General features: G+C 41.0%; 2 protein-coding genes across 4 annotated transcripts in view; one reads left to right on the top strand and one right to left on the bottom strand.

Moving 5' to 3' along the window:
- Positions 1–11771, top strand: part of ACSM3 (acyl-CoA synthetase medium chain family member 3) — a 31824-nt gene extending 20053 nt beyond the window's left edge. For both annotated transcript variants that reach the window (XM_062179647.1, XM_062179648.1), the window contains 6 exons: positions 1748–1828; positions 5747–5848; positions 7244–7371; positions 7475–7574; positions 11178–11297; positions 11685–11771. In XM_062179647.1, coding sequence (XP_062035631.1) covers positions 1748–1828; positions 5747–5848; positions 7244–7371; positions 7475–7574; positions 11178–11297; positions 11685–11771 — 618 coding nt within the window. The remainder of the gene's footprint in view (positions 1–1747; positions 1829–5746; positions 5849–7243; positions 7372–7474; positions 7575–11177; positions 11298–11684) is intronic.
- A 643-nt stretch (positions 11772–12414) lies between these two features.
- ERI2 (ERI1 exoribonuclease family member 2) lies at positions 12415–20655 on the bottom strand. 2 transcript variants are annotated; one of them, XM_062179646.1, is made up of 9 exons: positions 20572–20655; positions 19029–19096; positions 18858–18941; positions 18067–18194; positions 17481–17637; positions 15889–15989; positions 14786–14867; positions 14174–14262; positions 12415–13979 (listed from the first exon to the last, which is right to left on the bottom strand). In XM_062179646.1, the coding sequence occupies exons 1-9, from the start codon at positions 20592–20594 to the stop codon at positions 12645–12647; spliced, it is 2067 nt and encodes a 688-aa protein (XP_062035630.1). In that variant the 5' UTR covers positions 20595–20655; the 3' UTR covers positions 12415–12644. The 2 variants fall into 2 exon arrangements, with proteins under 2 accessions (XP_062035630.1, XP_062035628.1); XM_062179644.1 differs by lacking the exon at positions 20572–20655 and having other exon boundaries at positions 19029–20314.
- Positions 20656–20690: the final 35 nt, after the last annotated feature.

Genomic DNA, 20690 nt, shown 5'->3' with positions numbered 1-20690 from the left:
CTTTGATCAGTAAACATAGTACACATTTATCAAAATATCACACTGTGCCACATAAATATGTACAATCATTAAGTGTAATTAAAATTTTTAATGTTTAATGAGAAATGCTAAGTAACCTGAGTTGATCATCACCCACTGAATTATCACACTGCATCCAAAAAATATGTACACTTAAAGTAATAATTTAAAACAAAGGAAATATTAAGAGTTGCTAGATGATTCCTTGGAAAACATATTCTAAAAATAGTTCTTGGGGCTGGTGCTGTGGCATAGTGAGTAAAGCTGCCACCTGTTACTGGATCTGTATAGCAGGCTAAGCTGTCATCTGCAACACTGGCAGCCCATATGGGCACAGTTCGAGTCCTGGCTCCACTTCTGATACATCTCCCTGCTAATGGCCTGGGAAAGGCAGTGAGATGGCCCAAAGCATTTGGGCCCCTGCCACCCATGTGGGAGACCTGGATGAAGCTTCTAGCTCATGGCTTTGGCCTGGCTCAGCCCTGGCCCTTGTGGCCATCTGGGGAGTGAACCAGCAGATGGAAGACTTCTCTCTCTCTCTCTTTCTGTTAAGTCTTCAAATAAATAAATAAATCTTAAAAAAAGTTTATTTAAGAGATCATAGAAATAACAATAAAAAGAAAGTCTAGAATAAATTAATGAAATAAGAACAAAAGTAATTATTTTGTGGGAGAAGGAAAGATAAGATGGAGTAGATAAGGGAATGTTTGAAAGAAACTTTTCACAATGTGTTTTTTTTTTTTTTTTTTAAGATTTTTTTATTTGAGGCCGGCGCCGCGGCTCACTAGGCTAATCCTCCACCTTGCGGCGCCGGCACACCGGGTTCTAGTCCCGGTCGGGGCACCGATCCTGTCCCGGTTGCCCCTCTTCCAGGCCAGCTCTCTGCTGTGGCCAGGGAGTGCAGTGGAGGATGGCCCAAGTGCTTGGGCCCTGCACCCCATGGAAGACCAGGAGAAGCACCTGGCTCCTGGCTCCTGCCATTGGATTAGCGCGGTGCGCGGTAGGCACGCTGCGGCCATTGGAGGGTGAACCAACGGCAAAAGGAAGACCTTTCTCTCTGTCTCTCTCTCACTGTCCACTCTGCCTGTCAAAAATAAAAAAAAAAAAAGATTTTTTTTATTTGAAAGTCAGAGTTACACAGAGAGAGAAGGAGAGGCAGAGATAGCGAGGTCTTCCATCTGCTGATTTACTCTCCAGTTGGCTGATCCAAAGCCAGGAGCCAGGAGTTTCCTCCAGGTCTCCCACACAGGTCCAGGGCACCAAGGATTTGGGCCATCCACTGCTTTCCCAGGCCACATCAGAGAGCTGGATCAGAAGTGGAGCAGCCAGGACTTGAACTGGCGCCCATATGGAATGCTGGCACTGCAGGCGCCAGCCCCACAATATATCTTTTTTTAATGATTCAATTTGCAAATGGAATGTATTATCTAGTCAAAAATTAAAATACGAAAAATAAACATTGGCAAATCACTTAAACAGAAAGAGCATAACAAGTATTATGCCAAACACAAATGTTTTAATATGGATGTTTTAGTAATCATAAACTGTCATAACTTTATTATGTATATATGTATATTGTCAGTCTACACTCCATGAAAGCAGGCTTTTTAATATTGAGGCTGGTTCATAGTAAGTGCTCAATACATATTTGTTGAACACGCGTGATAGATGAATAAATGACTTTTAAGTTACTCATAATATTACCTTACTTTTTCTTCTTCTTAACTAGGTGCTAATCTGTGGAAATTTTAAGGGAATGAAAATCAAGCCTGGCTCAATGGGAAAGCCTTCTCCTGCTTTTGATGTTAAGGTTTGCACCTGCAAAATATTTCACAACCTAATTTGTTTTCCACCTACCCCCAAACACACTTCTTGTTTTGGTGATGTCTCCATGTTACTTCCATGGTACCTTAATTTCCATGCTAAGATGGAAATGAGTTAGAAATGTTACCTTAATGTCTTCATAATTTTGCAAATATTTACACTGTACCATGCAGTTCTAAGCACTTTATAAATATTAATCTGGTTAATTCCTAGAAAGAACCTACAATAGCCATATTAATGAGGCACAGACAAGTTAAGAAACTCACCTGAAGTTATCCAGCTAGTTGTTGCTAGAATAGATTCAATCTCAAGCAATCTGGCTACAATATCTGTACTTTTAACCACAACGGAGCACTGCCCCTTCCAGGGAGGGAGGTCAGGACCTCTGGAGGAGGTCAACAGGCCAAAAGAGGCTAGCTTGCAGCAGTAAACTCTCCTTCTTTGCCCTCCTTTCTGCCCCCGCACTGTGCGCCCCACAAAAGCCTCAGTCCCAGGCAATCTGAAATGGTTGCTGACCCTAATAACAAGAGACTGATTTCAGGCCTTCTGTGAGGATTGAGATAATATCTCTAAAGATTCATTTTATTTATTTGAAAGAGTTACAGAGAGAGGTAGAGACAGAGGTCTTCCATCCGAAGGTTCACTCCCCAGATGGCTGCAACAGCCGGAGCTGTGATGATCTGAAGCCAGGGGCCAGGAGCTAGGAGCTTCTTCCAAGTCTCCCATGTGGGTGCAGGGGCCCAGGGACCCGGGCCATCTTCTACTGCTATCCTAGGCCATAGCAGAGAGCTGGATTGGAAGAGAAACAGAACAGGCGCCCATATGGGATGCTGGCACTTCAGGTCAGGGCTTTATCCCACTGCGCCACAGTGCCAGCCCCGGGGATTGAGATAATATCCCTAGAGCACAGCAGAGTGCCAGGCACATAATGAGGGTTTAAAATACAGGTGCTGTTAACATCATTCATGTCTCCCTCACATTTTCTTCAAAATCTAAGAAAAAATGGCAAGGGAGCCCTAATTTCATTCTGTAAACAGATTTAAAAGTTGATTGCTTAATAGGCAACCCTAGGTTGGAGAAAGGGATATTGACAATTAAGCATGATCATGTCTGCATTGCAGGTAAGCTGACATTTCACGCAGAGCTGTTTTTATTTTTAAGATTTAGTTTATTTATCTGAAAGGCAGAGTTACAGAGAGGCAGAAGCGGAGGCAGAGAGAGAGAGAGAGAGAGAGAGAGACTTCCATCTGCTGGTTCTCTCCATAGATAGCCACAACAGCCTGAGTTGTGACGATCCAAAACCAGGAGTTTCTTCAGGGTCTCCCACATGGGTGCAGGGGCCCAAGGACCTGGGCCATCTTCCACTGCTTTCCCAGGCCATAGCAGAGAGCTGGATTGGAAGTGGAGCAGCTGGGACTCGAATTGACGCCCATATGGAATGCCGGCACTGCAGGCCGTGGCTTTACCCGCTACGCCATAGACCAGCCCCAACAGCTGTGTTTCTTTTCCTCCCCTTCCCCCTTAATAACTATTCCCAACATGCAGCACTATCAGTCTCATAGGCACTTGTAATCCCAACTGCAATGAATCCCAGCCAGTCCCCCACTAATTCAAGCCCAGTGGTTTTTCTGGAGCAGCTCTCTTTGCAAAAATTACATGGCTTGAAGGATAACAGTACCCTGATCCCTTCCTCAGTCACCATTGCTACTTTCATTTTAAACACTGTCCTAGGACTGTTATTACTTGGACTCTTGCTATAAAGCTGAAAGCGTTTGCAATATTGTTTTGGCACCTGTGATCCAGACAGCTGGATATCACATTCCCATAGTTTCAAGGCCCAAAGCTCATTTGTTTCATGTTCAAACATTTTAGTACCCCTTGAACAATAGGTATATGGTTCTCCCCAGAGATAGAAGACCTGGGACTAGAACCCAGGGTGCAGGCGCTGCAGGCAGAGGATTAGCTCATTGAGCCACCGCGCCAGCCTAGATAGAAGATTTTTACCCATTTTTCCTATTAAAGAGTAGTCTATGTTAGATAATTAGAACTTTTAACATGCCTCCTTTCCATCAATAATTCTTTTTTTTTTAAGATTTATTTATTTATTTAAAAGGCAGGATTACAGGGAGGCAGAGGCAGAAAGAGAGAGAGAGAGGTGTCCTCCATCCACTGGTTCATTCCCCAGATGACCACAATGGCCGGAGATGCACTGAAATGAAGCCAGGAGCCAGGAGCTTCCTCTGGGTCTCCCATGTGGGTGCCCAAGGACTTGGGCCATCTTCTACTGCTTTCCTAGGCCATAGCAAAGAGCTGGATTGGAAGTGGAGTGGCGGGGACTCAAATCGGTGCCCATACGGGATGCTGGCACTGCAGGAGGTGGCTTTACCTGCTATGTCACAGTGCTGGCCCCAATAATTCTTTAATGCCTAGAGCCAAATATTCCTTTAAATGGCTGGGTTGGAATTTATGCTTTTTTTTATTTGCAAGAGCTTAAAAGGAAAATTTGTACCTCATACTTCTTTTGCTTTTCAACTTTCTCATCTGCTCCTAAGCCCCTTTCCTTCTGGATAATTATTACACTTATTTTCTAAGAAAGTCACACTGCCAGTCTGAAGGTACCTGGTAGATATACAGAGTTGTTTTGGTTTTTTTTTTTTTTTTTTTTTTGACAGGCAGAGTGGATAGTGAGAGAGAGAGAGAGACAGAGAGAAAGGTCTTCCTTTTTTGCCGTTGGTTCACCCTCCAATGGCCGCTGCGGCCGGCGCATCGTGCTGATCTGAAGCCAGGAGCCTGGTGCTTCTCCTGGTCTCCCATGCGGGTGCAGGGCCCAAGGACTTGGGCCATCCTCCACTGCCTTCCCGGGCCATAGTAGAGAGCTGGCCTGGAAGAGGGGTAACCGGGACAGAATCCGGCGCCCTAACCAGGACTAGAACCCGGTGTGCCAGCGCCGCAAGGCGGAGGATTAGCCTGTTAAGCCACGGCGCCCGCCTAGATAGAGTTTTGCTACTTAGAAACAGCTAAAAAGTCATTTAGAGCAGAAATAGCATACAAGCAATCAATCTGACAACTCCAGTTTTAAAAATTGGACCTAACCCTCAAGAGACATTGCAAACCAAAGGATAATGATCATAAGCACTGGCTCTTGAGTCACTGCTGAGATCTGTATTCCAGCTCAATCATATACTGTTCTTTAAACCTTCTGAACCTCAGTTTCTTCATTCTTAAAGTGGGCATAATAACAGTTCCAACCATACAGAATTGTTGTAAGATAATAAGTATAAAGTACTTAGAACTTTAGCATCTAATATTTAGCATGCAATAAGTGTTTAATAACTGATAGTCACTATTAGGCATTTCAGGGAACCATGAGGATTAGAGAGAAGGTAAGAGAGCAAGACTTTGGCTATGTACCATTGTCTCAACCAGAGAACGTTCTCCTTTCCCTGTTTATTTATACTGGGCTTCAGAAGTAAGATTTTGTATGCTCCATGGTGAAAAAATTTAAACCAGTAACGAAGATATTTAACAAGAGAAAAAGATTATCAAGATATATTGTTAAATAAGAAAAGCAGTTGTAAAACTGTATATCATAAAGTGGTCCTATTTTTTTCCTATATCTATAATGTTTCAAAGGCTGTTACCAAAATGTGATTGTTACTAGATGGTAGATTAGAAGACAATTTTTATTCTTCTTTTACATTTTAGTAACCTGCTAAAATTTAAATGAATATATTTCTCTTAGAAGTTTAAAGCACACTGAAATATTTTCTCCAACCTAGGGTTGCCTATTAACCAATCAGCTTTTCAAAATTGTTTTCTTAAATGGCACAAAGCAAAATAAAACATGCATTGTTAAATACAAATTCTCTCTTAAATACTCATAAATTATTCTTTTTTATCCTAGATTTTAGATGTAAATGGTAATGTTCTACCTCCTGGACAAGAAGGAGACATTGGCATTCAAGTTCTACCTAATCGACCATTTGGTCTTTTCACTCATTATGTAGTAAGAGACTTATTAAAATAATATCTTCTATTTATTTCTCAAAAGTGTTTGGTATCTACCCCTAATCACCACAAAACACACCTATGGTATACTTTACTTGATCTTTCTTTCTTTTTTTTTTTTTAAATATTTATTCACTTGAAGAGTAGTTAGAGACAGACAGACACACACACACATACAGAGAGAGAGAGAGAGAAAGAGAGAGAGAGAGAGAGAATCTTCTACCTGCTGGTGTACTCCCCAAATGGCTGCAATAGCCAGGGCTGGGTCAGGCCCAAGGCAGGATCCAGGAGTCCTGTCTGGGTCTCTTACATGAGGCAAGGGCCTAACCACTTGGGCCATCTTCTGCTGCTTTCCCAGGCCCATTCATTAGCAGGAAACTGGACTGGAAGCACAGCAGCTGGGACTTAAACCAGAGCTCACATGGGATACTGGTGCTCAAATGTGATGCAGGCACTGCTGGCAGCTGCTTAACCTGCTGAACCACAATGCCAGTGGCACCACTTGGTCTTTTCTTGAGAGATTTGTTGTGCTGAATAGCAATCCCACAGACTAGGACTTGAAGAAACACCCAAATGCTTATTAAAAAAAAAAAAAAAGTATGCTGGCTAACTCTGTGGGCTAAATCACTGTTGAAGACCCATAAGGGCAAAAGAAGGTGCCCTAGAAAGAAGCCTCTTAACTATCCGTGCCATCTTAACATCCACTGATAGTCTCAACTATTGAACACAACAATTCATGTTCATGACATCTGATTATTGCTCTCCGTTTTGGGGAGGAATGACATAGGGAAAGGGGCAATGGGATTAAGTAAATTTCACCAGAAGTTTTCCAAGATCCTTATTCTCTGCAAATATATTACATCCCTTATTATAATGTACAAACAGAGCAGTTTATATCAATGTAATAAAGGGTTCAGGTCCAGGTTCTATTTGCTAGCATGCTTTACATAATACAACAATACTTCATTCACTTCCCTTCTTAAGCTGCAGTTATAGAAGCAGTTTGCTGCTTTTGTGCAAAAGAAGAAAAACTGTCGGCTCTTTATTAGGTGTGTTTTCTTTAATTCTGAGTACTGTGCTTCTCTCATTTTCTATCAGCATGAATGATTTAGCAAAAGACTTAATTTAGCTTATTCTCTGTGCTCCTGAAGTTTTTATTTACGATCTGTATGATAAAACTCTCAAGGTGGAAGCAGTCTTTGTAGCTATAGTTTAGCTTTCTGATGTTGGGCTGGCTCCATGTTGCAATTTCATCTCTATTTCACACTCTGGCTCTCGTTCCTTCTAAGACTTCTCAAAGGGGCCAAACTTCTTTTTCCTTAAACAAAATAAAAAGCTGGCTGAACAGCCACACTCACAATAACATTAACAAAATGCTATTTTTTTTTTGCAGGATAATCCTTCAAAAACATCTGCAACTCTCCGAGGCAATTTCTATATCACTGGAGACAGGGGGTATATGGATGAAGATGGGTATTTCTGGTTTGTCGCAAGATCAGATGATGTCATATTATCCTCTGGGTAACAGTCTCTTCCATCTGTGCATATGTCTGTGTCCACTGACCATCAGCATTCTGCAGTAAACCTGCTGCTCACCTTTGTAAATGTTTGTGGTGTATTTCAGTTACCGAATTGGACCATTTGAAGTAGAGAGTGCCCTAGCTGAGCACCCTTCAGTGTCAGAGTCAGCTGTTGTCAGCAGCCCAGATCCCATCAGAGGAGAGGTAAAAGAAATGATTAATCTTAAATTTAAAATTGTTGGCAACCTAATACATGCTTTAAAAATGTATTTATTTGAAAAGCATAGACAGAAAGAGAGGGAAAGAGAGGCCTTCCATCCTCCGGAAGATCACTCCCCAAGTGGCTGCAAAGGCCAGGGTTGGAATAGGATGAAGCCAGGGGCCTGAAACTCCATTCAGGTCTCCCACATGGGTAGCAGAGGCTCAAGTGCTTGGGCCATCTTCTGCTGCTTTCCCAGGTGCATTATCAGGGGATTAGATCAGAAGCAGAGCAACAGGGATTGAGCCAGCATTTCAGTATGAGTTGCCAGTATCACAAGCAGGTGGCTTAACCATCAGTGCCTCAACTGCAGTCCCCTCACAAGTTCATTGAGACAATTATCCAAATTCTCTAAATGTGTGAATCAGATAGAAATTAATTTACTAAATGCAAGTCAGATAAAAATATTCTAGTCAAAAAGACCAATTACAGAATGAGACTGAAAAACATACTGGGAGGCCGGTGCTGTGGCATAGTGGGCTAGGTCTCTGCCTGTGGCACCAGCATCCCCTATGGGTGCCAGTTCTAGTCCCAGCTGTTCCTCTTCTGATCCAACTCACTGCTATGGCCTGGGAAAGCAGTAGAAGATGGCCCAAGTGCTTGGGTCTCTGCACCTGCATGGGAGACCCAGAAGCTCCTGGCTTTGGAATGGCCCAGATCTGGCTATTGTGGCTATTTGGGAAGTGAAGCAGCAGATGGAAGACCTTTCTCTCTGTCTCTCCCACTCTCTCTCTGTAACCTCTCAAATAAATAAAAATCTTTAAAAAAAAATACTGCAAACAATCGGAATCTTTTCCGAGGAGGGCTGGAACAAAGATGGTGTGACTGCCAACAATCTGTGTTCACACCAGGATGGAAGGGCAGAAGTCAGCTAGATAGGATTAAGTTGTAGGTATCAGCAAGATCAGAGATAGGAACTGAAGTAGCCATAACCAGGCTGGGGAGGTAGACAGAGCTCTCAGAAGTTCTGAAAGCCCACTCCTGTTGGTTCTGACCATGTGGTAGTTTGGGATTAAAGGTACCATGCAACTTTTTAGGCCTTGTTGGCCAGGCAGAGCCTCTTGGGTTTTGCCTGTCCATCTACAACATGCATTCAGGGTTTGCCTACAGTGGGCTACAAATACTCACAAATATTTCTCTATTCTCCATCCCTTCGAATACTGAACCAAGTTTATTGATGTCATCATAAATCTGGAACTTCCTATATTTAAGTTCCTTATGTCAATTGTAGGTATAGGGCTTGAGGCATGGGATATAGGAGAGAGTTAAAAGGTATTCAACTTTAGGGGTTCAAGTTTCTTGGATTTAAGGCAGAAAGAGAAGATGTGAGTGTTGTAGTAGAGCAAGGGTAGGTCTCCCCCAAGAACTGATTTTCCTAACTGAGCTTTGATGAAAGAGTACATTCTGTAAATTGTTCTGTATACTGACCAGCAGCTGGGGTTTGACAGTTTGCACAGTTGCTAGGTTGAAAGCCCCTATTTACCATTGAAGGGAGTACTTTTTTTTTTTTTTTTTTTTTAAGATTTATTTATTTCAAAGGTAGAAAAAGAGAAGGAAAGAGAGAGATGTTCCATCTGCTGGCTTATTCCCCAAATGGCACAAAGGCTGGGGCTGGGCCAGGCCAAAGCCAGGAGTGTCATCTGGGACTCCCACATGGGTGCAGGGGCCCAAGCATTTGGGCCATCTTCTGATGCTTTCCGAAGTGCATTAGCAAGGAGCTGGATCAGAAGTGGAGTAGTTAGGACTCAAACCAGTGCTCATATGGATTGCTGGCACTGCAGGCAGAGGTTTAGACTTCTATGTCAGAGCACTGGCCCCTGAAAAGAATACTTTGGGGGGCTGGCACTGTGGCGCAGCAGGTTAAAGCCCTGGCCTGAAGTGCCGGCATCCCATATGGGCGCTGGTTCGAGACCCGGCTGCTCCACTTCTGATCCAGCTCTCTGCTATGGTCCGGGAAAGCAACAGAAGACGGCCCAATTCCTTGGGCCCCTGCATCCATGTGGGAGACCCAGAAGAAGCTCCTGGTTCCTGGCTTCAGATGGGCGCAGCTCTGGCCATTGTGGCCAATTGGGGAGTGAAGCATCGGTGGAAGATCTCTCTCTCTGTGTGACTTTGACTTTCAAATAAATAAATAAAGGAATAATATGGGTACAAAAGAGCAAGGGACAGAATCAGTGCTTATGGAAGTTTGTGTCTTCATTCTAAACTCCATCAGAGGATTTCATCAGTCTTAGCCACTCCCACGTCTCTCCCCTACCATTAGCCATCATCATTTTTGTCCATCCAGGGAGGTGCTTACTAGGAACTGGATGACATCTGAGCATCCAGGACGATGCTTGGCTTGGCAGACACCTGCTACTCCAGAGTATAAGAGAACTAAGGGCTATAAGTGGGTAAATGCATCCACACAGCTCTGAGGTCTTGGCATAGAGCTTGCATTAGTCAGAGTGAGGGGGAAAGCTTGGCTATTTTCCCAACACTAGTGGACTGCACCATTTCCTGACAGAACATGCAGGTGAATGTCTCAAATAAACTGTCCTTGTACAAAATGATGGTGTGCTGCACGTCACAACAGTTTTCTTTGTGGTGGCAGACCTATTCTGGCTTGGTTGGGTCTTTCCTCAGACCAGGTTCTGCCAAGCCTGACTGGGCAGAAAGTTCCAGAACTGACAAGAAACAGGAAATGAAGATGGGAGGACGTTATCCCAAATATTGATCATTTTTATCTACCTGCCATATATAATCTTGGAACAATACTATTGTGTGCATTTTTAGTAGTTTTTTTATTTGAAAGAGTTAGAGAGAGAGAGATGGACAGGTAGAGAGGTAGAGAGAGAGAATCTTTCATCCACGAGTTCACTCCCCAGATGGCTACAATGGCCAAGGCTGAGACAAGCCAAAGCCAGGAGCCAAAAGCCAGGAGCTTCATCCAGGTCTCCCATGGGGATGGCAGGGACCCAAACACCTGCCTTTCCCAGGCCATTAGCAGGGAGCTGGATTGGAAGCAGAGCAGCTGGGACTTGAACCAGTGCCTATATGGGATGCTGGCATCACAGGCAGCAGCTTTACTCACTATGCCACAACTCTGGCATCTACTGTATGCATTTTCATATTTGTCTCCTTAAACACCATTGCAGTTTTCAACTTCAAAATATTCCTAACATTATCAGCTAACCATTACTTCACAAGATTTATTTGGAAGGCAGAGCAATGGAGAGAGAAACACAGAGAGAGAGAGAGGGAGAGAAAGATCTTCCATCTACTGGTTCAGTACCCAAATAGCTGAATGGTTGCAACAGCCAGTTCTGGGCCAGGCCTAAGCTGGGAGCCAGGAACCCTATTCTGGTCTCCCACACAGGTGGCAGGGGCCCAAGTATATGGGTCATACTTCACTGCCTCCCCAGGCAGACCAGCAGGGATCAAATTCTATTAAACCCTCTGGCCCTTAGAATTCATGCACTTAAAATTCCCAGTTAGAGAAAATAAGAAAACAGTCTAAAATTAAAAAACACAATTCATCTTCCTGGTGTTTCAAATATTTATTTTAGGTGGTAAAGGCTTTTATTGTTCTGAACCCTGAATACGAGTCACAGGATCAAGAACAATTGAAAAAGGAGATTCAGGAGCATGTGAAAAAAACTACAGCACCCTACAAATACCCCAGAAAGGTGAGCATCCTGTGATGAGCATTTTCTGTTTCAGAAACTTTCAGCGATTTATTTTTCCTTCTTAATGAACCTTCTCATCAAACAAGCTATGCCAAACATTGCAAGCTAATAATATATGGACAACAACCAGAATCTTTGAAATTAAAATGAAAACTCCTACTTTAATGTGTCTAGTCATCTAGTTCACTAGACCTGCAGTGAATACTATCAAGAAAATTTTCCTAGACAATACCCATTTCTCTTTTAGCTTGTCATCAAAAACTCAACCTAATGGGTACCCTCAACTTTCACCCAGAATTCATTAAAAAAAAAAAAAAAAGCTGCTATATAATTGGCTATATCTAATGGGGAAATCTGGAATAATTTTCTTCTCCTTGATACCAACAGGTAGAATTTATTCAAGAGCTGCCAAAGACTATCAGTGGGAAGATAAAAAGAAATGAACTGAGGAAGAAGGAATGGAAAACAATATAAAATCACTCCATTAATACGCTGGCATCCAAACATGGTATTTATAAATCTGCAGAGGCCACAGAACTATGGCGAGGTGATAAAAAATGTGGTAATAGGCTGATAAATTGATTTAAAATATCTTGTGGTTATGACATTAAAGGCTGAATTTTGAAATAAATCATTCAGTAAATTATTCTCCATGAGTGTCAATGTTTCTATAATTTGATAATATAAAGTGTTTCATCAAATGCTGAGAAATTTTTAAATGTACAGTATAGAATCAGCTTCTGAACCAAATATTTCAAACTTTAGCTGAATAATTCTTTCTAAATATTGATATATAAAATCAGAACCAACCACAAGCCTTGAAATAAAACTAAACAACTCATAAAACTTTCCAGAAAAATTAATAATATCAAAGAGTTTAGTAATTCTTTAAGTTCAAGTTTCTTCTTGAAAGTAAGTTAGGGATTTTTATTAGTCACCTTTGTATTCAAAGAGTTTAAAATTTGTTTCACGGTCCAACTATAAAAGGAGGATGTCATATACTATTGTTGCTTTTTCAATTTAACTTAATAAATACAGTTTACAAAATATTTCATTTGTGGTTCTTCAGCAAACAATAATATATGAAATATAAACAGGATAAGACAACAGAATATTCATGTTTGGGAATTTAATGAACAATTAGGATTCATTCAGGAATAAACAGAATACAAATGTTAGACAATGGTGAATGAAAGTGGAAGGTCATAAATTTATCTTTTCTCTTTCAGTTTATATGTGTGTATGATAGTTCAAGTGTAGTATACAGAACTTAAACATGTCCTTAAATTTTTCTTGCACTAAGTCACATTAAACTAGAAACAGAGTTTGGATATAAAGTTAAGTCTTTCAATTCCTCATTGAAGGTCTGAGTCTCAAAGTATTTTTAATAGAAAAGCTCAAATTCCTGTCAGGAACATGGTTTGTTTCTGGAGAACTAAAAACGAGCTGCCCTGTGAAATGAGACTGAACCATGTTGTTGGCTTTTTCCTTCTGAAGAGTTTGTTCCCATTTAAAATAATCACAACATTTTCTGTTTTCATGATATTTCCCAATAGGACAACAATAGAAGACTTTTCCATGGTTTGGTCCATTATTAGAAACAACAAGTCTCTTAGATCTTCGGCCACACTTGCATAAGGGAGGTGTCATTTTCCCACTCTTCCAAGGCTCCTGTGGGTTAACTGTAGAAGTTAATACAGCGGGGAGAACTTTCCGGGAAGAATTCCCTACTGGAGAGCAATCAGATGATGTAGGCTTTTCTTCATGAACAGTAAAGGTCTGTTTTTTTGCTGGTGGGAAAGTTGGGGGACTAGATGGATTCCTTTTAGTACCACCTAAGAGAAGAGGAGGTTTTCTCAAAACTGAAGGATGAGATGCACTGGCATTAACAGTGTTGAAGCTACTTGATTTGTATTCAGGTAACTTAAAGGCAGAAACATTTGAACCTAGATCTTTGGTTTCTTTTACATTATAAATAGTAGTGTGAGGACTCTGGTACACAATAGACTTGGAGGTCTCAAACCTTTGAGGAGTTTTCTCTATGCCTTCCAAATTTTCACAGCTTAGCATTTCTGGTTCTTTTAAAACCACTGATCTTTCTCCAGAACTAAATGAAGTACCTGAGTCACTAATGGGAGCTGTACAATCTATATTTTGATCAGGCTGAGATGCTGGCAGTAAAATTACATCCTCCCAATCAGTCAACATAGGTAAACAGTCAGGAACAGAACTCATTTCCACGTCAGAAGCATGATTAACAGATGGAATGGTGGTAGAAACAAGTACTAATTCTGAACTAGTTGTGGAAGACTTAGATTTGGTATTAAATGCAAGATGGTCATTTTGTCTTTGGTTCTCTATATGGATAGGTGAATTCAAGGTGGGAGACTGCAACTGTCCCAGAGAAGTAGAGGGTTTGGCACTAAAAAGAGATAAGCAACTTTTGATGTTGTGAAAACCCGCTTTTAAGTCATTCTTTGGTTGGAAATGATCCTGCTGTAACTTTCTAGAATTCACACACACTGACCTCATTTGAATTTTTTCATGAGAATTTATAGAATTTTTAGGCTCCCCATCATCTATGATGGGACTCCGGATGTTACTGTGGCAGGCAGACGTTTCTTCGACTTGATTTATGTTCAAATTTCTGGTCAGAATGTTGGGATTCTTCTTAGTGGGAACCTAAGATTCCACAGACAAATCCAACAGCTTTAGAAACTGTGTATTTACAATTTCTTCAGTATACATTAGGTGTGACAAAAAAGAAAAAGTCACTCATTGATAAATGACTACACAAATGCAATCTACATTTTAATGAATCTATGACTGCTTCTGGAGTTAGAGATGACCAAATGAAGAGGTAAGACGCCACTAACCTTGTTCAAGGATCTTGTGATTTTCATTAAACAACCATCCCTGATCATTTTCCAAGCAAGAAGGGCAGTATTCCGAGAATCATCCAACCCTGAATCAAACACTGAATTTAGTAGTAATAATAATAAAAAAAAAGCAAGAAAATATCACCACTTAAAAAGAAATTAGGTTATATTGTTAGTTTTGTGATCATCTGCTAATATTGGTCACAATGCTGTGGCAGCATTACCAATAAAAGATGTCCTTTATGTACAGAGAAGGAAGTGAAAATTAGTTCCCCAAAGTGTGATCAACAACCTGTAGGGACCATAATTTGTGAGGAATCTAATAGTGTTATTCAACTTTTTCACTAGTCTACTGAATTATCTGAGCATTTATTTAATTTCCATTTTATTTGGCTGATTCTTTTTAGCAAAGAGAAAGCCAACAGATGACAGTCTTTATAAAATTTATGAAAGGGATAATTCCAAAGTCTTGAATTATATAGATCAAGAACTTTTTCTGTGTTGACGGGTATTCCTGATGAATGAAGCTGTCAAAAGTGAGAATTATATGAAAGATTTTATAAAATTCAAATAACTTACATAATAAAATTATTTTAAGTTTATACTTACCAGAATGTTCTCTTCCTGAGAATTCTATTCCCACTTCCTGCAAGGCACCACTTAGTCCTTTTGGTTTTCTCCTATAAAAAAGCTAATCAAACAAAAGAAGTCAGAGCTTAAAAAAAATGGTTAGTACTTAAAAGGCTATGCATTAACCACTTATCATAACTTTTTTTTGTTTGCTTTGCTTTTTAAAGATATATTTATTTATTTGAAAGTCAGAGTTACATAGAGAAAGAAGGAGAGGCATAAAGAGAGAGAGAGGTCTTCCATCCACTGGTTCACTCCCCAACTGGCTGCAGCAGCCAGAGCTGCGCTGATCTAAAGTCAGGAGTCAGGAGCTTCTTCCAGGTCTCCCACATGTGTGCAGGAAGGAGTCCAAGAACCTGGGCTACCTTCTACTGCTTTCCCAGGCCATAGCAGAGAGATGAATGGGAAGTGGAGCAGCCGGGACTCGAACCATCCCAGATGGGATGCTGGCACTGCAGGCTGCAGCTTTACCCGCTACACCACAGCACCGACTCCTATCATAACTTTTAGTTCTACTAGAGTGGAAATGGTTTTTTTGGTTGTTTTCCAATACTTTCAGAAATATATTTATGAGACCATTTCAAAAAAAAGTATCTTCTTATTTTAAAGTATATCTTATTTCATTTATTTAGGGGCCAGTGCTGTGGCATAATAGGTTAAACTTTTGCCTACAGCGCTGGCATTCCATATGGGATGCCAGTTATACAAAAGACAGAGAGACCAATTTCCCATCTGCTGGTTTACTCCTCAAATGCTCATAATAGCTGGGGCTGGGCCAGGCCAAAGCCAAGAGCCAGGAATTCAATCCATATGGGTGGTAGCAACCCAAATACTTGAGCCAGCAGGGTGCTGCCTTTCAGGGTGCACATTAGCTGGAAGCTAGAGTCAGAAGTGGAGCTGAGACTTGAATTCAGGCACTCTGATATGGGATGCAGGCATCCCAAGGAGTGTCTTAACTGCTGTGCCAAATGCCCAACCCAAGAAAATATCTTATTTGTAGAAACTCACACCCCTATGTAGGATAAAATGTAACCATTTTTCAATAGAAGGAAAGTAAACATGCAACTATATTTGACCTTTACCTTGTAAGTTGCTCTGAGATCAATCCAAGAATTTAAAAACACAGGTTTTAACAGCTGTTTTCTCTTACACTCATACTCCAAGCAAACTCCCAAGTCCCAGTCTGTTTTAAATACATCAAAATAGAACAGTCAATATTAACATTTTTTATGCTATCACCATTTGCAAATAAAAGCTAGAAGATGATTTAAAATAGATCAGCAAGACTTAACTGCTTTGCTGATAACTAATAATTATACACTTTATTTATTTTAAGATTTATTTATTTATTTGAAAAGCAGAGTTACAGAGAGGCAGAGGCAGAGAGAGGTCTTCCATCTGCTGGTTCACTCCACAGATGGCCACAAAGGCTGGAGCTGTGCCTATCAGAAGCCAGAAGCCAAGAGTTTCTTCTGGGTCTCCCACACGGGTACAGGGGCCCAAGGACTTGGGCCATCTTTCACTGCTTTTTCAGGCCATAGCAAAGAGCTAGATTGGAATTGGAGCAGCTGGGACTCAAACTAGCGCCCATTTGGGATGCTGGCACTGCAGGCAGTAGCTTCATCTGCTATGCCACAGCACAGGCCCCTAATTATACACTTTATATAACAAATTAGTTTGGTGACTAAGTTTCAAAATCATTTCTTAAACACTCAATAAAACCCTATTTCAGAACAGTAAAGTGTTAAATTATAAGCCATGTATGTCTTATACTCTAAGAAAATATTAATATCATTTAGAAACCAAATATAATATAGCAACTTGAAACCAAACATGGCTATTAGTGTTATGCTGTCAATGGCACTGCATTGCTATTAATGAGTATTGATGGCAATGCTATATCACAATTGTACAAAAGACCTAATTTAGGGGGCCGGGGCTGTGATATAACGGGTAAAGCCGCTGCCTGCAGTGCCAGCATCCCATATGGGTGCTGGTTTGAGTTCCAGCTGCTCTACTTCTCTGCTATGGCCCGGGAAAGCAGTAAGAGATAGCTCAAGCCCTTGGGCCCTTGTACCCACGTGGGAGACCCAGAAGAAGCTCATGACTCCTGGCTTTGGATCAGCACAGCTCCAGCCATTGTGTCCAGTTGGGGAGTGAATCAGTGGATGGAAGAACTCTCTCTCTCTCTCTCTCTGCCTCTGCCTCTCTGTAACTCTGCCTTTCAAATAAATACAATAAATCTTAAAAACAAAACAAAATAAAAACACCCCAAAAGACCTAATTTAAATGGCCAATTTTTTCTTGAAGTCTACTTTAGTAAGTGTCAAAACATAAAAGCAAAGGATGTAAGCTGCATCAAGATTCTTTTTATTCAAAGCTATATAGAATATCATGAGAAAAGGTTTTACTAAATCTCCTGCCTGGATTCAGAACAGAAAGGAACATCTACAATGATTCTTAAAGCTAAAGCTAAAAACTTTAAGGTGTTCCAGAATAATAACTTCAAAAATATGAATGATTTTACTTTCTTGGTTAACAATTGCTAGGTATGTAAATTTTTTTCTGCCCTAGGAAGTTAACATTCTAGGTCACAAATATAAAACTGGAAATAAAGAATTACATAGTGGTAATACTACACATTTATGATTGGTAAGCATAACTTATTTTTTACCTGACCAAGTAACAAATGTACATGGTTGTATTTCTGAAGAAGAAGGCTCTGAAACTCCAGTACTAAAAACAATTTTCTTCTGTTGCTGGATCTTATGAATCCATTTACAGAACTGAGACAAGCAAATCTTCAGAGGCACTCCTTCATCAACTTGAGCCTGTAGAGTCACAAAATCTGAATTCAATAAAATTCCATAACTACTGAGCATGTATTGTAAGACAGTGGACATAACAAAGAAGAGGTTCTAAATGGGCAAGAGTTTATTTTGTGAAGAGATGTAAAAACACATGGGGAAAAATAACATTGTGGGTAGAACTCACAAAGGACTTGAACTGGTACTCTGATAGGGGATGCTAGTGTGGCTTAATTTGCTGTGCCATAACACCAGCTCCTCAACAAAACAAATTTGATATTTATTTTCATGAAACTACTCTTCCCAGATTGTAAAGATTCCAGGGGAACCATTATTTCTTTATTTCTTTTAACACTGAATAAATCTGATTCCAAATAGTATGAAACTATTTTATGAAACTATAGTATGAAACTTTTTGAAACTGACTTCTGAATTTTAAAATTTGTATCATACCTGCTTTATGCCTGTCAGTTCCATGCAAAATTCAGAAAGAATTGGATGTTCCTGAGGTTGAACATATGTATGGAACTCAGATTCAATTTCTCCAGTTGAAGTATTCAACAATACTGCTGGAAATTCAACTAAATGAAAGAAACATCAATTGACATTTAAATATATAATTTTTAAAATTAATGCTCAAATATCTTAAGCAGATTAATATAATAGTATTATTAAACAGTTTCAGTAAAACCATATTAAAATAACAAAAGTAGTGTGATGCCAAAAAATCAAAATACTCAAGTTATAAACACTTAAAATATACATTTCCACTATTAAATATGAAGAGCACTGAAATGTATCTTTTGTACAAGTATTTTTTTGTTTCTATTAAGCTGAAGTTTTGTATGTAATCCTAAAACAATTACTTTATACTCATGAATGACACACTAAGTATGTTATCTGAGATTTAGTTCTTTTTTAGCCAAGAATGAGGTCTTTTGCCAGGAACTGTTCTATGTTTGGGGAATATCTCAGTCGAGGAAACCACACAGTCTCCAGTCCTCATGCAATATACATTTCAATAGGGGAATAATAAGGCTGATTATCACCCTTGCTATTTGTTGAGGCTAAATACACTTAATTCATCTCTTCAAAAGATTTTTATTGTCTTCCATGTGCTGAACACTGACCTAGATTTCATACTAAACTACACTCATAGACTATTTCCTTAAATTGTTGGCTGGTTTATAAATTGTAAAGGGACTCATCTGGACCAGCTTTGGCCAATGGCAGTGCAGACTTACTTATTTCCTGGTTATGGTGGTGCTTTCCATCATTCCAGCATGTCGACTCAAAATCAATGACAATTAAGTACTGAAACAACTGCTCTGTAAAAGATTACGGAGTTCTTAATGCTTTACCAGTATTCAAAGTACAAGGCTACAAAATGCAAAGAAACTCGGCATACTACTTACTGAATTTGCCTCTTCCTAGATTTCCACTTGCTGATGCAATTGACTTTCTCCTTATTAATCCAAGCTGTCTAAAAATGTAAAACAACCTTATGTGATTAATGAACTCATCCACGCTCACATTCATTATTTAGATAGGCTCCCACATTAATGATACAGGGCATGTGGCAAAACCCCCATTATTGTGTTGTGAGGGGAAACTGAACTAGAGTTGAGGAGCAAAAGACCTGGGGTCATGCCTGCCATTCCCTTTTGATTTTAGGAGATGTTTTATCTACCTGGGCCTCAAAGTGTGTATTTTCAAACTTAGTCTAATTTTATCTGCTCCCTTTTACAGTAATAAGAGGAACTCAAATGTAAAGATGCACTGAAAGGCTTAAATTGTTTTAGCTTTTTTTCCCAGTCCTTGCTATGTACACAGAACAGTTCTGAACAGGTAAACACAACATAGGGCTCTTCTAGGAGCTTTAAAAAAAAAAAAAAAATCTGGGTAAAGAAACAAGACGTCCCTGAAATCAATGCAACATAGTTTATGATAAAGGACTCCCAAAGACTGTATGGCAGAGTCCAAAGAAAGAGCTGGCACTGTAGCGTATGGACTCTGGTTCGAGTCCCAGCTGCTCCACTTCCAATCCATCTCCCTGCTATGGCCTGGAAAAGCCATAGTCCAAGTCCTTGGGCCGCTGCACCCACATGGGAGCCCAGGGAAGACGCTCCTGGCTTCAGATCAGCCTAGCTCTGGCCTTGAGGCCATTTGGGGGGTGAACTTGCAGATGGAAGACCTAACTGGCTCTCGCTGGCTCTGCCTCCCTGTAACTCTGCCTTTCAAATTAAAAAAAAAAAAAAAAAAAAAAAAGAGTTTTGGCTTTAAGTGAGGGTGAGACAAACGACTTTAACAAGCATGCCATTTTTACCCAGGCAGACACCTGCTGTTGGCAGCTTGTGTTATGAGCTATGAGGGAAATGCTGGGATTTGGGAATAATAATTAGCATTTACTGACAGCTTACTACATAGCAGGTACTAAACTAAGATTAACGATGTCTTTAATCCTTAACGGTTATGAGGTAGACACTTCTGCAACCTACGCTACGTGCACACAAAAACCCTTTGGTTTGTCAAGTCGGGGCTGAGGCTCAAGCTGTTCACCAACTCATTACACCGCTTCTAGAAACCCGACACGGGCACGTCGTGTCCAGGAGGCAGGGAGAAGGCCACAGTGATCCAGAATAGGAATTCAACGGAGCACTAGCGCGGCCAGGTGCGCAGCGTGACGTCAACATCCTCGAACACTCTACCCGTCCAGTGCTTCCTCGAGGCCTAGAACGGGCAGACCCTGGCTCGAGACTCAAGAACCCGGAGCTCTCCGGTCTCAGGTTCCTTCCGCTCTCGCTTCAAGGCGGATGTTCCGCGACGCATCCTCACAGACACAGACTTGGCGACTGCGGAGAACAGAGGCGGCCACCGCTGACGCCGCACGTCCGGCGCAGCCGCGGCCACCTGCGCCTGACTAGGGGGCCGCCCACCTCACGAACCACCCTAGCGTACCGCGCCAGCCGCTTCGTCGCCATCCCCGGCACTCCCAGCTCTCCGAAGGCCGGCCGCCGGAAGTCCGTGGAAGCTCACTTCCGGTCCGTTCGAAGAACCCGCGCGGCGGCGGAGGCGGG

The sequence above is a fragment of the Lepus europaeus genome, chromosome 21 (genome assembly GCF_033115175.1).
Source record: "Lepus europaeus isolate LE1 chromosome 21, mLepTim1.pri, whole genome shotgun sequence".
Lineage (NCBI taxonomy): Eukaryota > Metazoa > Chordata > Mammalia > Lagomorpha > Leporidae > Lepus > Lepus europaeus.
This window is presented reverse-complemented; position numbering and strand designations above follow the sequence as displayed.